General features: G+C 39.1%; 1 protein-coding gene across 2 annotated transcripts in view; it reads right to left on the bottom strand.

Annotated features, from left to right (window-relative positions):
• ADAMTS14 (ADAM metallopeptidase with thrombospondin type 1 motif 14) overlaps positions 1-21,889 on the bottom strand; it is a 265,871-nt gene that overhangs the window by 43,625 nt on the left and 200,357 nt on the right. For both annotated transcript variants that reach the window (XM_053691940.1, XM_053691941.1), the window contains exons 12-14: positions 7,736-7,911; positions 5,580-5,713; positions 4,805-4,928 (exon numbers count right to left, since the gene is read on the bottom strand). In XM_053691940.1, the coding sequence (XP_053547915.1) occupies positions 4,805-4,928; positions 5,580-5,713; positions 7,736-7,911 (434 nt within the window). The remainder of the gene's footprint in view (positions 1-4,804; positions 4,929-5,579; positions 5,714-7,735; positions 7,912-21,889) is intronic.

The raw sequence follows: 21,889 nt of genomic DNA, 5'->3' as shown, positions 1-21,889 counted from the left end.
GTGTACAGATAAAGAGATAAAACAGTAATACACCACATACTTACCTCCAACAGATTCCCTAGTGACACATTACTCTTGTGCACACGACAACTCCCTAGTGACACATTACTCTTGTGCACACAATGATTTCCTTGTGATACATTAATCTTCTGCACATGATGATTCCCTAGTGACACATTAATCTTGTGCTCATGATGATTCCCTAGTGATACATTAATCTTGTGCACACAATGATTTCCTAGTGATACATTAATCTTGTGCATACAAGGATTCCTTAGTTAATCTGTGCACACGATGATTCCCTAGTGATACATTAATCTTGTGCACACGATGATTCCCTAGCAACACATTAATCTTGTGCACACGATGATTCCCTAGCAACACATTAATCTTGTGCACACAATGATTCCCTAGTGACACATTACTCTTGTGCACACAATGGCCTAGATTTAGAGTTTTGTCGGTAAGGACCCGCGTAGCTAACGCCGGCTTTTTTCTGGCCGCACCATAAAAATAACTCTGGTATTGAGAGTCCACATAAAGGCTGCGTTAGGCTCCAAAAAAGGAGCGTAGAGCATTTTTAACGCAGCTTCAACTCTCGATACCAGAGTTGCTTACGCAAGCGGCCAGCCTCAAAAACGTGCTCGTGCACGATTCCCCCATAGAAAACAATGGGGCTGTTTGAGCTGAAAAAAAACCTAACACCTGCAAAAAAGCTGCGTTCAGCTCCTAACGCAGCCCCATTGTTTGCTATGCGTAAACACTTCCTACGTCTGCACCTAACACTCTAACTTGTACCCCGAGTCTAAACACCCCTAACCTTACACTTATTAACCCCTATTCTGCCGCCCCCGCTATCGCTGACCCCTGCATATTATTATTAACCCCTAATCTGCCGCTCCGTAAACCGCCGCTACTTACATTATCCTTATGTACCCCTAATCTGCTGCCCTAACATCGCCGACCCCTATATTATATTTATTAACCCCTAATCTGCCCCCCATAACGTCGCCTCCACCTGCCTACACTTATTAACCCCTAATCTGCCGAGCGGACCGCACCGCTACTATAATAAAGTTATTAACCCCTAATCCGCCTCACTAACCCTATAATAAATAGTATTAACCCCTAATCTGCCCTCCCTAACATCGCCGACACCTAACTTCAATTATTAACCCCTAATCTGCCGACCGGAGCTCACCGCTATTCTAATAAATGTATTAACCCCTAAAGCTAAGTCTAACCCTAACACTAACACCCCCCTAAGTTAAATATAATTTTAATCTAACGAAATTAATTAACTCTTATTAAATAAATTATTCCTATTTAAAGCTAAATACTTACCTGTAAAATAAACCCTAATATAGCTAAAATATAAATTATAATTACATTGTAGCTATTTTAGGATTAATATTTATTTTACAGGCAACTTTGTAATTATTTTAACCAGGTACAATAGCTATTAAATAGTTAAGAACTATTTAATAGTTACCTAGTTAAAATAATTACAAAATTACCTGTAAAATAAATCCTAACCTAAGTTACAATTAAACCTAACACTATAATATCATTAAATTAATTAAATAAAATACCTACAATTACCTACAATTAAACCTAACACTACACTATCAATACATTAATTAAATACAATATCTACAAATAACTACAATGAAATAAACTAACTAAAGTACAAAAAATAAAAAAGAACTAAGTTACAAAAAATAAAAAAATATCTACAAACATAAGAAAAATATTACAACAATTTTAAACTAATTACACCTACTCTAAGCCCCCTAATAAAACAACAAAGCCCCCCAAAATAAAAAATGCCCTACCCTATTCTAAATTACTAAAGTTCAAAGCTCTTTTACCTTACCAGCCCTGAACAGGGCCCTTTGCGGGGCATGCCCCAAGAAGTTCAGCTCTTTTGCCTGTAAAAAAAACATACAATATCCCCCCCCAACATTACAACCCACCACCCACATACCCCTAATCTAACTCAAACCCCCCTTAAATAAACCTAACACTAAGCCCCTGAAGATCTTCCTACCTTATCTTCACCATACCAGGTTCACCGATCCGTCCTGAAGAGCTCCTCCGATGTCCTGATCCAAGCCCAAGCGGGGGGCTGAAGATGTCCATGATCCGGTAGAAGTCTTCATCCAAGCGGGGCAGAAGAGGTCTTCCATCCGATTGAAGTCTTCATCCAAGCGGGGCAGAAGAGATCTTCCATCCGATTGAAGTCTTCATCCAGGCGGCATCTTCTATCGACATCCATCTGGAGCGGAGCAGCAGCATCCTGAAGACCTCCGACGCGGAACATCCATCCTGGCCGACGACTGAACGACGAATGACGGTTCCTTTAAATGACGTCATCCAAAATGGCGTCCCTCGAATTCCGATTGGCTGATAGGATTCTATCAGCCAATCGGAATTAAGGTAGGAATATTCTGATTGGCTGATGGAATCAGCTAATCAGAATCAAGTTCAATCCGATTGGCTGATCCAATCAGTCAATCAGATTGAGCTTGCATTCTATTGGCTGTTCCGATCAGCCAATAGAATGCGAGCTAAATCTGATTGGCTGATTCCATCCTACCTTAATTCCGATTGGCTGATAGAATCCTATCAGCCAATCGGAATTCGAGGGACGCCATCTTGGATGATGTCATTTAAAGGAAACGTCATTCGTCGTTCAGTCGTCGGCCAGGATGGATGTTCCGCGTCGGAGGTCTTCAGGATGCTGCCGCTCCACTCCAGATGGATGTCGATAGAAGATGCCGCCTGGATGAAGACTTCAATCGGATGGAAGACCTCTTCTGCCCCGCTTGGATGAAGACTTCAATCGGATGGAAGACCTCTTCTGCCCCGCTTGGATGAAGACTTCTACCGGATCATGGACATCTTCAGCCCCCCGCTTGGGCTTGGATCAGGACATCGGAGGAGCTCTTCAGGACAGATCGGTGAACCTGGTATGGTGAAGATAAGGTAGGAAGATCTTCAGGGGCTTAGTGTTAGGTTTATTTAAGGGGGGTTTGGGTTAGATTAGGGGTATGTGGGTGGTGGGTTGTAATGTTGGGGGGGGGTATTGTATGTTTTTTTTACAGGCAAAAGAGCTGAACTTCTTGGGGCATGCCCCGCAAAGGGCCCTGTTCAGGGCTGGTAAGGTAAAAGAGCTTTTAACTTTAGTAATTTAGAATAGGGTAGGGCATTTTTTATTTTGGGGGGCTTTGTTGTTTTATTAGGGGGCTTAGAGTAGGTGTAATTAGTTTAAAATTGTTGTAATATTTTTCTTATGTTTGTAGATATTTTTTTATTTTTTGTAACTTAGTTCTTTTTTATTTTTTGTACTTTAGTTAGTTTATTTCATTGTAGTTATTTGTAGATATTGTATTTAATTAATGTATTGATAGTGTAGTGTTAGGTTTAATTGTAGGTAATTGTAGGTATTTTATTTAATTAATTTAATGATAGTATAGTGTTAGGTTTAATTGTAACTTAGGTTAGGATTTATTTTACAGGTAATGTTGTAATTATATTAACTAGGTAACTATTAAATAGTTCTTAACTATTTAATAGCTATTGTACCTGGTTAAAATAATTACAAAGTTGCCTGTAAAATAAATATTAATCCTAAAATAGCTACAATGTAATTATAATTTATATTGTAGCTATGTTAGGATTTATTTTACAGGTAAGTATTTAGCTTTAAATAGGATTAATTTATTTAATAAGAGTTAATTAATTTCGTTAGATTAAAATTATATTTAAGTTAGGGGGGTGTTAGTGTTAGGGTTAGACTTAGCTTTAGGGGTTAATACATTTATTAGAATAGAATTAGAATCCCTAGTTACACATTAATCTTATGCACATGATGATTCCCTAGTGACACATTAATATTGTGCACACAATGATTCCCTAGTGACACATTAATATTGTGCACACAATGATTCCCTAGTGACACATTAATATTGTGCATGTGATGATTCCCTAGTGACACATAAATCTTGTGCACACAATGATTTCCTAGTGATACATTAATCTTGTGCACACAATGATTCCCTAGTAATACATTAATCTTGTGTGCATGATGATTCCCTAGTAATACATGAATTGTGTGCACACAATGAATCCTAGTGACAAATTAATCTTGTGCACATGATGAATCCTAGTGACAACTAAATCTTGTGCACATGATTATTCCCTAGTGACAAATTAATCTTGTCTTGTGCACATGATGAATCCTAGTGACAACTTAATCTTGTGCACATGATTATTCCCTAGTGACAACTTAATCTTGTGCACATGATTAATGTGTCACTCCCTAGTGACACATTAATCGTGTGCAAACGATGATTCACTAGTGATAATTTAATCTTGTGCACATGATGATTGCCTAGTGACACATTGATCTTGAGCACACAATGATTCCTAGTGACACATTAATCTTGAGCACACGATGAATCCTAGTGATAAACTAATCTTGTGCACATGATGATTCCATAGTGACACATTAATTTTGTGCACATGATGATTGCCTAGTGACACATTAATCTTGTGCACATGATGATTCCATAGTGACACATTAATTTTGTGCACATGATGATTGCCTAGTGACACATTAATTGTGTGCACAAGATGATTCCCTAGTGAAAAATGAATCTTGTGCACATGATGATTTCCTAGTGACAAATTAATCTTGTGCACAATATTCCCTTGTGACACAATAATCTTGTGCACACACTTATTCCCTAGAGATACATTAATCTTGCGCCCACAATATGCAGCTACACACATTCCTTACCATTCTGTTTTGGGATCTTTACTAATGTTGCTTTAACTGTACGACAATGAGAGTTGTCCCCTCCGCAGACACCGCACTTGTCTTCTTCTTTCATTGACCCTATTTCCTTGTCACACCCAATGTGCTGTAACAGACAGAAGGTAGAGATCCATGTTACAAACACAAAAGACACTAAGGGGTCAATTTATTAATGTACGAGCGGACATGATACGATGTAGCGTATCATTTCTGCCGCACATCGATAAATGCCGATAGCATACCCTGTCGGCATTTATCATTGCACCAGCAGTTCTTGTGAACTGCTGGTGCAATGACGCCCCCTGCAGATTCATGTCTAATCGGCCGCTAGCTGGGGGTGTCAATCAACCCGATCGTATACGATCAGGTTGATTTCTGTCCGCCGCCTCAGAGCAGGCGGACAGGTTATGGAGCAGCAGTCTGTAGACCGCTGCTTCATAACTTCGCCGGAAACAAGGGGCATCAAGCTCCATACGGAGCTTGATAAATTGATCCCTAAAACAATACATTACGTGCTAGATTACAAGTGTAGCACTAAATATCGCTTGCGCTAGTTCTCATGCCATGTCTGACAACATGAGAACGAGGCTCCAGCTAGGTCCCGTTTGTATTGCACCTCACTTGTAATACCAGCACATTTGGGTGCACTGGATTTACAAAGCAGAGTGCAAAATCGCTTTAGCGAAAGCAATATTTTGCGCTCAGCTTGTAATCTGGCCCTTAGTGTTAAATGCCAATTTAAACTCAATTTTCTTACCACACAGTCTCCTCTGGCGCAGACGCTATAGGGATCTTTGTAGCTGCACCGAGTCCCGTCATGCACTACCTGGTTCATGAAGACCACGTCGCCCGTCTCTTTGGACTGGCAAATCAGCTCACACTTCTGGGCATCTGCAGAGACAAAACCATCTGACATTAGTTCTGCTTTCTTGTGACTATTGATCTCACTGAACAAAAGTAACCCACATAAGAAGAAAAATATAATCTTATCTAGAACAATGTGATTATATTCAAAAGAACAAACAAATTGCTCAGCGCTCAGCCTGCCAGATGTAACTCAGCTTAGGTATTGCACTCATTTTTATCTCTGTTTCATCTAAAAGAGAGAATTTTAATACATTTGTTTCTCGTTCTTTGAAAAACATATATTTCTGTACCCCCCCCCCCTTAAAAAATAAACAAAAAAAAACAAGGTTTTGCTATAATTCTATGTGGGTTGTGTCAATATCCATCAAAAGAAGTGCTGAAGTATCAGCCAGTAGATGAGTTGTACACAAACATCCCCTTTCCAGTTAGTTTCAAAATAACGTTAAAGATCTTTAGCCTAACCTGTTTTTGTTTAAAATAATATTTTTAAGATTTATAATAAGCACAATGAAAATATAATATCTTTTGAGTAAATATTCATGTAAATCCCTTGTGGAGAATCTTACTTTTTAGTTTATAACAGTTTATTGCAAACTCTGCCCCTAGGACGTCACCGTTGTCATAAGTGACATGACGGGATAGTGGTGCTCGCTCGCACAACTTCAGCAGAAAAAAGAATCATGTCAGTGCAGGCGAATAGATTACATACAGACAAATCATTACAACGTTTATTTAAATGCATTTGTAATTATTATTTTTTTACTTTTACTAAAAGGGACACTGAACCCATTTTTTTTTATTTAGTGATTTCCGATAGAGCATGCAATTTTAAGCAACTTTTTAATTTACTCCTATTATCAATTTTACTTTGTTCACTTGCTATCTTTATTTGAAAAAGAAGGCATCTAAGCTTCTTTTTTTGGTTCAGGACTCTGGACAGCACTTTTTAATTGGTGGATGAATTTATCCACCAATCAGCAAGAATAACCCAGGTTATTCACCAAAAATGGGCCGGCATCTAAACTTACATTCTTGCATTTCAAATAGAGATACCAATAGAATGAAGAAAATTTGATAATAGGAGTAAATTAGAAAGTTGCTTAAAATTGCTGCTCTATCTGAATCACGAAAGAAAAATTTTGGGTTCAGTGTCCCTTTAAAGGGAAACTAAAATAAACATGCATAAAAAAAAAAGAAATAATTAAACATACACAATAATTAAACATAAAAAATCTGTTTACACTGATATTTAAACTAGCAGTAAATACAACCTATGTACCACTACCTAGAAATTAGTATCTCATTGGTTTGTAAGGACAAAACTCACAACCGTGCAGTGTGTCAGGGTTTCACCCTACTTTGTTTGCTGTTTGCTGATTGCTGCTGGCTGCCATTTTACTTATCTCTCTCATTGAATCTGATGCAGAGTGTGTAACGCTGCTCACTCATCTAGGCTCCCTCTTATGGCCAAACTGGTGAACATCATCAGTGTGAGACAGGTTGCAGTCCCAGGATTATGATGTCACACTTATTATTTAAAGGGCCTCTGTTCAGTATGCTTTTGCCCTTGCATTGTCTCAGACTTATTTATTAGTTCCTGTGTTCCAGTTCCTGTGTATTACCTGGCTTGTCTAACGTCCCTTCTGGTTCCTGATCCCTGGCTTGTTCCTGACTCTGCTGTTTTCCTAGTTCCTGATCCCGGCTCATCTGACTGCTCGCTTTGGATCCTGACTCGGCACGTCTGACTACCAGCTCTGGCTTTGACTCCTGGCTTGTTATTTGGCTTGTGGACTTTTTATTATTTTTTGTTATTAATAAAGGTGTGATTAATTTTGCACTTAACGTCTCAGTCTGATTCCTGGTACCCTGACACATTGTCAAGCTTCCATGAAAACCATAAGTAATTTTAATCAGGAGAGGAATATCTATTTTTCAAAAAACTGTAATAAAATTCCCTCTTTAACATACAAAAAAGAAAAACTACTTTCTTGTCCTGTTAGCAAGCTTTTACATGTAAGAGAACTTAAATGTTTGTGGTAGACTCACCATCATGGTGCTCATATGGTAGCCAGGTGTGCTTGGTGTTCTGGTGAGTATAGTATGAGTTTCGTTGGGAGCATTGCTGGGCACGAAAGTCCTCAAACGGTCCTCGACATTCCTCGCTGTTACATATCTGGTATTCATAAGTGGGACCAAGGCAATCACGGCCGCCATATGCAGGGCTGAAAAACATAATAAATTACTAAACAGAACTCCTGCTTATACATTTGTCTTAAATAAAGTTATTTTGCACCACTCTGAATGGTTTAGCGTTATCTCTAGACCTTTATGATCTAAAATTATAGCATCAGCAGCTGGATTTTATTTTTTACTTTTGGACAGATAACCCAGAATTGTTTTATTTAGTCATAAGACAGCAAATAAGGGAACATAGGTGTCTTGATTCACTAAAATTAGAGATGAATAAATATTCCTGTTTTGGTTCAGTAACTTTAGAGTCCCATGTAGGCATAGAAGAAAGCAATGATTATGAACCTGAAACTCATCATTTGATTGTAATTTATAGTTTTGGCACCTGGCACTGTTAAACCTCAACATGTTGAGCAACTTGTGAATACTTTAAGGTTTAAACTCACTAACAAGACCCTGCAAAAGACAAGCAAAGCAGTGGTCAAATTATTTTGTACATGATGATTTAAAGGAGAGCCCTAAGCAATTGCAAGAGCATTGATGAATGTAGGCCATAGTGGTACAAGCTCCTAGTCATCTTATTGCTCTGACATCTGAGTATCTGTTAGACTTTATGGGACATAACATGACACCTATAGATCCCCATCTGTGGCTACATCATCATTTACCTTCATTAAACCAAAACATTTATTGCATTATCCTTTTTGCCAGGTCTGTGTTTATGTAACGCTTAAATACGGAGAGAGCCAACACAAGCACACAGCTGCAGCATATATACAGAAGAAAACCACTACAAGCATTACAAGTGTTTACATTTTTGGAGTCAGAATTTGAAGGATTACTTACAAGTACCACAAAATGAGTCAGAGATCTCTGTTCATTTGAATTCCTCCATATACAAACATGCTCACTGCTGTCGCCAGCAAAAAACATTTAGTTAAAATGCTGGGTGCTAATTTCTTGTAAATCAGAGGCTTCAAACACAATTTTTACAACTCTTTCTATAATAACAGTGTTTAAAAAAAATAATGAAAACATGTATGTGAATTAATTCAGACCTAGGATTCTTTAAAAGCATTATTTATGGTTCGTAAAGAAATAACATTCAGTATTTAATTTGCAGTAGTCATCATTATCACCTGCATTGACTGAGTTTTCATTAATAGAGGGATATTTTTCAAGCCGTCAACTGTGCTGCATTCGCCGGCACCAATACGCTCGCCTAACATTGCGGCCACGGACCTGAATACGCTCTCCTTATTTATCAAAAAAGCTGTCAAAAAGCTGCACACCAAGTACGGGGCGATGAGCAGCGGACTTTTGTTAACTAACAGTCATCGATCTCGCTGCTATTCAGGCTTTTTCCTAACTTTATTTATATCCTGTCACTAAACGCCGCCACTATACTAAAGTGTTTAACCCCTATCCCGCCGCTCCCGGACCCCGCCACAACTAAATAAAGTTATTAACCCCCTCCCGCTGCTCCCGGAGCCCACCGCAACTCTAATAAAGTTATTAACCCCTATCCCACCGCTCCCGGAGCCCACCGCAATGCTAATAAAGTTATTAACCCCTATACCGCCATTCCCGGAGCCCACCGCAACTCTAATAAAGTTATTAAACCCTATCCCGACGCTCCCGGAGCCCTCTGCAACTAAATAAATGTATTAGCCCCTAAACCCCTGGCCTCCCACATCACTACCACTTACTAAACCTATTAACCCCTAAACCGCCAGCACCCCCATCGCCATAAACTAAATTAAGCTATTAACCCCTAAACCTAGCAACCCTCTAACTTTACAGTAAATATTAACTCATCCCTATCTTATAATACATTTAAACTTACCTTTAGAATTAAATTAAATTATATTAAACTACTAATTAACCTACACTAACTATTATACTAAAAATACATTAAACTATATTAAACTATTCATTAACCTACCCTATTATACTAAAATTACATTAAACTAACAATTAAATTAACTATATTACATATTTAAAAACCTAACCCTACTCAAATTATTTAAATCTACTATTAAAAATTACTAAGTTACAAAAAATAACAACTAAGTTACATAAAATAAAAAATACTAAGTTACACAAAATAAAAAATTAATTATCAAATATTTAAAATTACACCTAATCTAATAGCCCTTTGAAAATAAAAAGCTCCCCCAAAATAAAAAAAACTCCTAGCCTACAATAAACTACCAATGGCCCTTAAAAGGTCCTTTTGCGGGGCATTTCCCCAAAGAAATCAGCTCTTTTACCTGTAAATAAAAATACAAATACCTCCTAACAGTAAAACTCACCACCCACACAACCAAACCCCCCAAATAAAAACCTATCTAAAAAACCTAAGCTCCCCATTGCCCTAAAAAGGGCATTTGTATGGGCGTTGCCCTTAAAAGGGCATTTAGCTATTTTTCAGCCCAAACCCCTAATCTAAAATTAAAACCCACCCAATAAACCCTTAAAAAACCTAACACTAACCCCCGAAGATCCACTTACAGTTATTGAAGACCCAACATCCATCCTCAACAAAGCGGCAGAAGTCTTCATCCAAGCGGGCCGAAGTTTTCATCCAAGCCGGCAGAAGTCTTCATCCAGACGGCATCTTCTATCTTCATCCATCCGGCACTGAGGGGTTCCATCTTCAAGACATCCGGCGCGGAGCATCCTCTTCTTCCGACATCTTCTGAACAATGAAGTTTCCCTTTAAATGATGTCATCCAAGATGGCATCCTTTACATTCCGATTGGCTAATAGAATTCTATCAGCCAATCGGAATTAAGGTGGAAAAAATCCTATTGGCTGTTGCAATCAGCCAATAGGATTGAGCTTTCATCCTATTGGCTGCTCCGATCAGCCAATAGGTTGAAAGCTCAATTCTATTGGCTTATTGCAACAGCCAATAGGATTTTTTCCACCTTAATTCCTATTGGCTGATAGAATTCTATTAGCCAATCGGAATGTAAGGGATGCCATCTTGGATGACATCATTTAAAGGGAAACTTCATTGTTCAGAAGACGTCGGAAGCGGAGGATGCTCCACGCCAGATGTCTTGAAGATGGAGCCGCTCAGCGCCGGATGGATGCAGATAGAAGATGCCGTCTGGATGAAGACTTCTGCCGGCTTGGATGAAGACTTTGGCCCGCTTGGATGAAGACTTCTACCGGCTTTGCTGAGGACATCTGCCACTTCATTGAGGATGGATGTCGGGTCCTCAAAAACTGTAAGTGGATCTTCGGGGTTAGTGTTAGGTTTTTTAAGGGTTTATTGGGTGGGTTTTAATTTTAGATTAGGGGTTTGGGCTGAAAAATAGCTAAATGCCCTTTTAGGGGCAATGCCCATACAAATGCCCTTTACAGAGCAATGGGGAGCTTAGCTTATTTGGGGGGTTTGGTTGTGTAGGTGGTGGGTTTTACTGTTGGGGGTATTTGTATTTTTATTTACAGGTAAAAGAGCTGATTTCTTTGGGGCAATGCCCTGCAAAAGGCCCTTTTAAGGGCCATTGGTAGTTTATTGTAGGCTAGGGGTTTTTTTTTATTTTGGGGGGCTTTTTTATTTTCATAGTTCTATTAGATTAGGTGTAATTAGTTTAAATATTTGATAATTTATTTTTTATTTTGTGTAATTTTTAGTGTTTATTTTTTGTAACTTAGTGTTTTTTACTTTGTGTAACTTAGTGTTTTTTATTTTGTGTAACTTAGTGCTTTTTATTTTGTGTAACTTAGTAATTTTTAATAGTAGATTTAAATAATTTGAGTAGGGTAAGGTTTTTAAATATGTAATATAGTTAATTTAATTGTTAGTTTAATGTAATTTTAGTATAACAGGGTAGGTTAATGAATAGTTTAATATAGTTTAATATAATTTAATGTAATTTTAGTATAATAGTTAGGGTAGGTTAATTAGTAGTTTAATATAGTTTAATTTAATTCTAAAGGTAAGTTTACATTTATTATAAGATAGGGATTAGGTAATTATAATGTAAAGTTAGCGGGTTGTTAGGTTTAGGGGTTAATAGGTTAATTTAGTTTATGGCGATGTCGGGGGCTGGCGGTTTAGGGGTTAATAGGGTTAGTTAGTGGTAGTGATGTGGGAGGCCAGGGGTTAATACATTTATTTAGTTGTGGTGGGCTCCGGGAGTGGCGGAAAAGGGGTTAATAACTTTATTTAGTTGTGGTGAGCTCCGGGAGCGGCAGGATAGGGGTTAATAACTTTATTTAGTGGCGGCGGGGTCCTGGAGTGGCGGAATAGGGGTTAATAACATTATGTAGGTGGCGGCAATGTCGGGGGTGGGATATTAGGGGTGTTTAGACTCTTGGCTTATGTTAGGGTGTTAGGTGTAATTGTAACTTTTATTCTACCATAGAAATCAATGGGATATCTGGCAACATCGAACATAAGCTTTCACTGCTTTCAGACTCCCATTGATTCCTTTGGCATCTGCAGCATCCAGGATGGCGGATTAAAAACCAGATGCGCTGGGCCGGAATAGTGGTGAGTGTACCTGTTAGAAGTTTGATAACTTGCAAAAGTTGTCAGATAGTGCCGAATTTGTATTCGGAACATCTGTAATGACGTAAGCATCGATCTGTGTCGGATTGAGACCAGCGGATCATATGTTACATCACAGATTTCAACTTTTGCCGGTCTGTAGGCTTTGATAAATAGGGCGAATCAAGCTCTCCACAATTACGCTGCGGAATTCCAGCGTATTTGCGGTTGACGGCTTGATAAATGGGCCTCATGGTGTTAATTGTTTTTGACTAGCCATAAGCTGTTACTCTGTTTGTCAACAAAATAATAACATCCAGCAGTTTACAAAGCTGTCAGATTTTCATCTTTCACTTGCCAAATGAGGGCAGCGGAAGACATGTGTGTGTCTATTGCAGCTGAGTCAATCACAGGTGAAGGTTACAAGCACAAAGCCCCTTTTTACACCATCTTGCATACAGTTGCTAAGCAACATATTCTGAGATGCTAATTTTCCTCTAAAAATTACCAAATTGCTTGATGTAAAATGAAAATGTGAGATGGATTACACTTAAAACCTCATAATTAACATCACCTATAGAAAGAGGTTAATGATTGCAGTTAATTAGCTGATTTTATGTTAAATAGATAAATATATAAATATATAAATCTTAGTTCCCCCATAATAATCTATTAAACTTTGACATGAGAAAATATTATATGCAGCGCAGGTGATATTTACCTTATGATTAATTAAATATGCAGCGCGGGTTATATTTGCCTTATGATTGATTAAATGAAAGAATATGAAAGTGATGACTTTGTTTCATGCATAAGCAACATTACTTCTCTACTCTTATCTCTAATCTTTCTTTAAACCCAAAATGTCTGTTCTCCACTTTCAATACTCTCCTCCGCCCTCCCCCACCTCCTAATACAACTTCTCTGTCAGCTCAAGACTTTGCCAGCCACTTCAATAACAAAATCTACTCCATCAGAAACTAAATCAGCTCTCAACATACTTCCATTCTCTCACCCCCTGAAACACTTGCAATCAACCACAACCCATGTAGCCATAAATTTAGCTCTTTCTCCTCTGTTACTGAGGAAGAAGTTCGGCACTTATACTGCGCTGTCACCTCACTACCTGTCCTCTTGACCCTATCCCCTCAAAGCTGCTCCCCTCCCTCTCTTTTACCCTTACCCGTATACTCACACACATTTTCAACCTCTCCCTTAGCACCGGTATATTTCCCTCATCTCTGAAACATACACTGGTCACACCTATCCTCAAAAAACCTTCTCTTGATCCAACCACCCCATCCAACTACCGCCCTATTTCCCTACTCCCTCTTGCCTCAAAGCTTCTCAAAAAGCTAGTATATGCACGCCTATCCCATTTACTTACATTAAACTCCCTCCTTGACCCACTGCAATCTGGGTTTCATCCTCATCATTCCACATCAATCGTTAAGGTTACCAACTAATTAAAAGACTACTTCTCTCTGCTTATCCTCCTTGATCTATACTCAACCTTTGATACTGTTTGGTACTTTTGCTCCAAACCCTCCAATCATTCGGCATTTGTGACACAGCCCTCTTGTGGTTATCTTCCTACCTGTCAAACCGTACCTTTAGTGTAGCCTTTTCTGGGGCCTCCTCTGCCCCATCACCATTTTCTGTTGGGGTACCACAAGACTCTGTCCTCAGTCCCATTCTCTTCTCAATCTACAAATCATCATTAGGTTTCCTAATAAAGTCCCATGGGTTCCAATATTATTTGTATGCTGATGACACCCTGTGTCACTAACTGACTTTCTCACATCTCTTCCTGGATGTCCTCTCACTACCTCAAGCTAAATCTCTCCAAAACTGAGCTCCTTATTTTCCCTCCTTCCAAAATCTCCACCCCCAATCTCTCTATAACTGTCGACAACTCCATCATTACCCCTACCCCACATGCCCGATGTCTCGGGGTCACATTTGACTCAGATCTTTCTTTCACTCCTCACATTCAGTCCTTGGCTAAATCCTGCCACTTCCACCTTAAAAACATCTCTAAAATGAGACACTTCCTTACACAAGACACAACTAAGATTTTAATCCACTCTCTCATCCTTTCCCGCCTAGAATACTGCAACTCTGTCCTCTCTGGTCTCCCCAGCTGCCGCATAGCTCCTTTACAATCCATAATAAATGCCTCTGCCAGGCTCATCTTCCTTACACGTCGCTCTTCATCTGCTGCACCTCTCTGCTATTCCCTTCACTGGCTTCCTCTTGCCTCGAGGATTAAACACAAAATTCTCACTCTGACACATAAAGCCCTCAACTGCACTGCTCCCCCCTATATCTCAGACCTTGTCTCCAGATACTCTCCCTCCCGCCCCCTTCGCTCTGCTCATGATCTCCTATTCTCCTCCTCTCTGGTTACCTCCTCACATTCCCATTTACAGGACTTCTCCAGACTGGATCCCATCTTGTGGAACTCTCTGCCTTGCTCCACAAGACTCTGCCCTAGTTTTGAAAACTTCAAGCACTCCCTAAAGACTCTATTGTTCAGGGATGCATACAACCTACACTAACCTTTCCCCTGAACCCCCTTAGGATGTAAGCCTAAGAGCCATGCTGTTTGTAGATCCCCTTCTTTAGAGCTGACTACAACAGAGCGACTCTTGGCAGGGCCCTTTAACTGTCTGATCCCTATAAATGTTTCCTTGTATTCCGCCTATGTTTATAGCACTGCGCAATCTGTTGGTGCTCTACAAATAACCGATAATAATAGTTAAAAAAAAATGTTTTACATTGACCTGCATTTGACAGCAAATGACATACAACTACAATATATATAAAAAAGTATTTACTGCTGTAATATATAGGCACATGATGGGTGCATAAGATAGAGGCAAGGGAGAGTGATAGAGGGCAAGAAAGGGAGAGTTATTGACTGAGATACAGCAAGTGTGATACAGGAAGTTAGTGACAGACATGGTGACTGATATAGCAAAAAGCAGAGGGAGAGTGACAGAAGGTGACAGAGGGAAAGTGAGAGAAGAAGAGAAAATGAGCAGGTGAGAGAGGGGGGACTGAGAGATGGATAGAGAACTAGTGGATGAGAGAGGGAAACTGATAAAATGAGATAATAGAGAACTAGCGGATGAGAGGGAAACTGATAAAATGAGATAATAGAGAACTAGCGGATGAGAGGGAAACTGATAAAATGAGATAATAGAGAACTAGCGGATGAGAGGGAAACTGATAAAATGAGATAATAGAGAACTAGCGGATGAAAGGGAAACTGATAAAATGAGATAATAGAGAACTAGGGGATGAGAGGGAAACTGATAAAATTAGATAATAGAGAACTAGGGGATGAAAGAGAGAGAGGGGGAAACAGAGATGAAGAGAATAGAGAACTAATGGATGAGAGAGAGAGAGAGAGAGAGAAAGGGAGGGAAACTGATAAAAGGAGAGAATAGAGAACTAATGGATGAGAGAGAGAGAGAGAGAGAGAGAGAGAGAGAGAGAGAGAGAGAGAAAGGGAGGGAAACTGATAAAAGGAGAGAATAGAGTGCGGATGAGAGAGAGAGAGGGAAACTGATAAAAGGAGAAAATAGAGAACTAGCGGATGAGAGAGAGAGAGAGAGAGAAATAGGAAAACTGATAAAAGGAGAGAATAAAGAACTAGCGGATGAGAGAGAGAGAGAGAAAGGGAGGGAAACTGATAAATGGAGAGAATAGAGAACTAGCAGATGAGAGAGAGAGGGAAACTGATAAAAGGAGAAAATAGATAACTAGCGGATGAGAGAGAGAGAGAGAAATAGGAAAACTGATAAAAGGAGAGAATAAAGAACTAGCGGATGAGAGAGAGAGAGAGAGAGAAAGAGAGAGAGAGAGAAAGAGAGGGAAACTGATAAAAGGAGAGAATAGAGAACTAGTGGATGAGAGAGAGAGAGAGAGAGAGAGAGAAAGAGAGGGAAACTGATAAATGGAGAGAATAGAGAACTAGCGGATGAGAGAGAGAGGGAAACTGATAAAAAGAGAAAATAGAGAACTAGGGGATGAAAGAGAGAGGGGGGGAAACAGAGATGGAGAGAATAGAGAACTAATGGATGAGAGAGAGAGAGAGAGAGAGAGAGAGAGAGAGAGAGAAAGGGAGGGAGGGAAACTGATAAAAGGAGAAAATAGAGAACTAGCGGATGAGAGAGAAAGAGAGAAATAGGAAAACTGATAAAAGGAGAGAAAAGAGAACTAGCGGATGAGAGAGAGAGGGAAACTGATAAAAAGAGAAAATAGAGAACTAGCGGATGAGAGAGATAGAGAGAAAAAAAGAGGGAAACTGATAAATGGAGAGAATAGAGAAGTAGCGGAAGAGAGAAAGAGGGAAACTGATAAAAGAAGAAAATAGAGAACTAGCGGATGAGAGAGAGAGAGAGAGCGAGAGAGAGAGCGAGAGAGAGAGAGAGAGAGAGAGAGAGGGGGAATCTGTTAAAAGGACAAAATAGAGAACTAGCAGATGAGAGAGAGAGAGAGAGAGAGAGAGAGATAGAGGGGAACTGATAAAAGGAGAGAATAGAGAACTAGCGGATGAGAGAGAGAGAGAGGGGGGGAACTGATAAAAGAAGAAAATAGAGAACTAGTGGATGAGAGAGAGAGCGAGAGAGAGAGAGAGAGAGAGAGAGAGAGAGAGGGAATCTGTTAAAAGGACAAAATAGAGAACTAGCAGATGAGAGAGAGAGAGAGAGAGAGATAGAGGGGAACTGATAAAAGGAGAGAATAGAGAACTAGCGGATGAGAGAGAGAGAGAGGGGGGAACTGATAAAAGGAGAGAATAGAGAACTTGCGGATGAGAGAGAGAGAAAGAGAGAGAGGGAAACTGTTAAAAGGAGAAAATAGAGAACTAGCGGATGAGAGAGAGAGAGAGAGAGAGAGAGTGAAACTGATTAAAGGAGAGAATAGAGAACTAACGAATGAGAAAGAGAGAGGGAAACTGATAAAAGGAGAAAATAGAGAACTAGCAGATGAAAGAGAGAGAGAGAAAGAGAGGGAAACTGATAAAAGGAGAGAATAGAGAACTAGCGGATGAGAGAGAGAGAGAGGGAAACTGTTAAAAGGAGAAAATAGAGAGCTAGCGGATGAGAGAGAGAGAGAGAAACTGATAAAAGGACAGAATAGAGAACTAGCGGATGAGAGAGAGAGGGAAACTGATAAAAGGAGATAATAGAGAACTAGCAGATGAGAGAGAGAGAGAAAGAGAGAGAGGGGAACTGTTAAAAAGAGAAAATAGAGAGCTAGCAGATGAGAGAGAGAGAGAGAGAGTGAAACTGATAAAAGGAGAGAATAGAGAACTAGCAGATGAGAGAGAGAGGAGAGAGAGAGTGAAACTGATAAAAGGAGAGAATAGAGAACTAGCGGATGAGAGAGAGAGGGAAACTGATAAAAGGAGACAATAGAGAACTAGCAGATGAGAGAGAGAGGAGAGAGAGAGGGAAACTGATAAAAGAAAAAAATAGAGAACTAGGTGATGAAAGAGAGTGTGTGAAACTGATAAAAGGAGAGAATAGAGAACTAGTGGATGAGAGAGAGAGAGGGAAACTGATAAAAGGAGAGAATAGAGAACTAGCGGATGAGAGAGAGAGAGGGAAACTGATAAAAGGAGAGAATAGAGAACTAGCGGATGAGAGAGAGAGAGGGAAACTGATAAAAGGAGAGAATAGAGAACTAGCGGATGAGAGAGAGAGAGGGAAACTGATAAAAGGAGAGAATAGAGAACTAGCGGATGAGAGAGAGGGAAACTGATAAAAGGAGAGAATAGAGAACTAGCGGATGAGAGAGAGAGAGGGAAACTGATAAAAGGAGAGAATAGAGAACTAGCGGATGAGAGAGAGAGAGGGAAACTGATAAAAGGAGAGAATAGAGAACTAGCGGATGAGAGAGAGAGAGGGAAACTGATAAAAGGAGAGAATAGAGAACTAGCGGATGAGAGAGAGGGAAACTGATAAAAGGAGAGAATAGAGAACTAGCGGATGAGAGAGAGAGAGAAAGAGAGGGAAACTGATAAAAGAACAAAATAGAGAACTAGGGGATGAGAGAGAGAGAGAGAGAGAGAGAGAGGTGTAGAGAAGGAGAGAGGGGAACTAAGTGAAGGAGAGAAAAGAGAACTAGGTGTTAGATGATAGAGCAGTTAACAATGTCTGTGGTGCCCCTTTATGATTTAATGAAACAATAAACATAACAATGAAAATGAAAGAAAACAGAAGTTAATTTTGCATTAAATTTACCCTTGTATGTATCTCCCACCTGTGGTTGCCCACCCTTTTCTCAAGATGAGCCCTTTTATCCTCTTCCACAGGCTAGCAACCCCTCTCACGGGCAAAGTCTCAGTATGAGGTTAAAGGGACATGAAGCCCCAAATTTTTCTTTCATAATTCAGAAAGAGCATACAATTTTAAACAGCTTTCTAATTTACTTCTAGTATCTAATTGGCTTTGTTCTCTTAGTATTCTTTCTTGAAAAGCATACCTAGGTAGGCTCAGTAGCTAAGATCTAGCTTGCTGATTGGTGGCTGTGCATATATGCCTCTTGTCATTGGCTTATTGATGTGTTCAGCTAGCTTTTAGTAGAACATTACTGCTGCTTTAATAAAGGATACCAAGAAAATTAAGCTAAATTAATAATAGAAGTAAATTGGAAAGTTATTGAAAAATGTATGCTCTATCTGAATAATAAAATAAATTGTTGGGCTTCATGTCCCTTTAAATCAATCTCACTAGAATAATTAGCCCTAAAGCTGCCACTGCCACAAGCTGTCCCTTACCCACTGGCACTTACCCTCTCTGGCAAAGCCTTAATATGAGATTAAACCCATCTCACTCTGGTGCTCAGTCTAACCAAGCAGTTGACACTGGCTGTATCACATCCCTGTCTGTCACAATGGCACTGTTCCCACACGTTTTGTCCCTCTCATTCCCACATCAATGCCACAGTGCTATCATAGAGGCATCCATTTTGGAAAAAATTAAATCATGTGACAGATGTGCAATTAGCCCTTTTCATATCACATGACATACCAATATAGTCAAAGATTGCATTACATTTGTATGTAGTAAAAGAGACACTGAATTCAAAACTAAACTTTCATAATTCCGAGCATTCAATTTTAAACAACTTTCCAATTTATTAATCAAAATGTGCATTCTTTTTATATGCACACTATCTGAGGCACCAGCTCCTGATTGGCTGATGGCTATCACATGATACAGTGGGTAGGGAAAATTTCATTTTGAAATTTGTCAGAAAAAAAATCTACTACTCATTTAAAATTCAGACTAGGGGGCTGATTTATCATCGGTCTGCCCGACATGATCCGCTCAGCGGATCATGTCCAACAGACATCAATGAATGCTGACAGCATACGCTGTCAGCATTTATCATTGCACAAGCAGTTCTGGTGAACTACTTGTGGAATGGTGCCCCCTGCAGATTCTCGGCTAATCGGCCGCTAGCAGGGGGTGTCAATCAGCCCGATCATACAGGATCTGGCGGATTGATGTCCGCAGCCTCAGAGCAGGCAGACAAGTTATGGAGCAGTGGTCTTTAGACCGCTGCTTCATAACTGCTGTTTCCGGAGAGCCTGAAGGCTCACGCGGAAACAGGGGCATCAAGCTCCATTCAGAGCTTGATAATTCGGCCCCTAAATGCTATTGTAATCTCATTTTACAATACATTTGTTGATTATGCAATTCTTCTGTATTTAATGGTACTTTAATGAGCAGCCTTGCTTGATATGCTAATTGTGTTTTTTTATTTATATGTTTTACTATTTATTAGCAACCAGGAAGTGTCTGTGTTTGTTTAAATGTTAACTGCATGTGCACAAATATGTCTTCCAGCAAACACCAAAAGCAGTGACGTCACATTTCAATCAAGATAAACATTTTTAAAGAATATTGCAGCAAAAAAGATCACTGATTCACAGAAGAATCAAACACAATCTCATGCATGATTTATGTTTTTTGTTTCTTGTTACTGACTGGTTTATGGTTTTAAGTTTACTTTAACACAAGCCAATCATAACTGCAGACGGCCCCAGGTCATTCATTCCTCTTCTGATATCCAACAAAGACAGTGTACAGGATAACAAACATCATCTCATTCACAGGAGGCTGTGGTTGTTGATGTCAAACACAGTAGACTTTTAGCCTCAAGGAGATGTGGAGGAATTTGCAGAGATCCCAAAACTTATAGATAACTTTACTGGCCAGGAATTGCTAACGTCACAAGCTGTTGCAGAATAAGATGTCAGATCTCATGATATCAATGCTATTTAAGACATTCGCTCAGAAGGCAATTATTGTTTCTAAAGCCACATGTTCGTGAAAATGAAGATGTGCATGAAAATAAGGTGGAAAGTCACACATGTGAGAATCTGATCAATATGATGTCTTTATATTGATATATTTGTGTCAGAAGTGTCCCTTCCTCTCTCTCCTTCTACCTTATATATTCATGTATACACATTTATATGAGAGGAGCATCAGGGACTATGGGTGTCCTTAATATTGCTGTTTTTATAAATATAATAATGCTTAAGGTGTGTATCCATGTATCTTATTTGTCCATAAACTACTGGCATGTCTGCATTTAACTTTCCATAGAAAATACCTGTGTGTTTAACAACTTTGCAAGGTTTTAACACATAAAGGTCGAGTCAAGTCTTTTAAATTGTGTTTATTGGCTCCTTTTTGGCTCCCGATAAACCTTTTCCACCAGCAGTGATCACAATTTAAACAATAAAACCATTTTCATATTTGTGTTGGATCCCAGCGGATATGGAAAAATTCACTCATACCTTGCAAGGGCAACATTGTCACCAGCAATCAGTATCCATCAGACCAGAAGTTATCAACTAAATGTCATCCACAAAATGGACACATTGAGTTTAATAACCAAGAACACTTAATAAATGCTCAAAACCCACAGAGAACACATAACCCATATGGGCCAATAATTTGTGCATGTTCAGACCAGAAAAACAAAATGGCCGCAACCCATGCCTTTTTAATAATGATAGATTTGCACCAAATAATGAATTACACCGAATATGGCTTTATCATAATCAATATCATTGCATACCTATCAGTAAATTACATTAAAGTGTAATTAAATAAACACCACTTTATCCAATTGCAAAAACACACAAAGACTCAATTAACCCATTAACCTAACATAAAAAGAATCACACTCATTACATGTTCTTATTGACTGTGAAGGTGATAGAGATGTGATGTGAGGTAAAAAGATTGCAAACCCACAATTTTAGATTAGAGCAATTTGTTCAGTATATTGGTTCCAATGTTTCTTGATGAGCAGTCATTATCAGTATCTCACAGTGCTATTGTAGGATAATGGGGATCAAATCTTGTGGCAGTTGATAAGCTTGGCTTTTATTGACTTCGAAAGATTGAAATCACTTTGCTAATGAAAAAAAAGGACGTTCCCATTTTTCTATATTGTAAAGAAAATCA

Source organism: Bombina bombina, chromosome 9 (assembly GCF_027579735.1).
Source record: "Bombina bombina isolate aBomBom1 chromosome 9, aBomBom1.pri, whole genome shotgun sequence".
Lineage (NCBI taxonomy): Eukaryota > Metazoa > Chordata > Amphibia > Anura > Bombinatoridae > Bombina > Bombina bombina.
The sequence above is the reverse complement of the archived record's forward strand: the minus strand, read 5'-3'. Positions and strand labels throughout refer to the sequence as shown.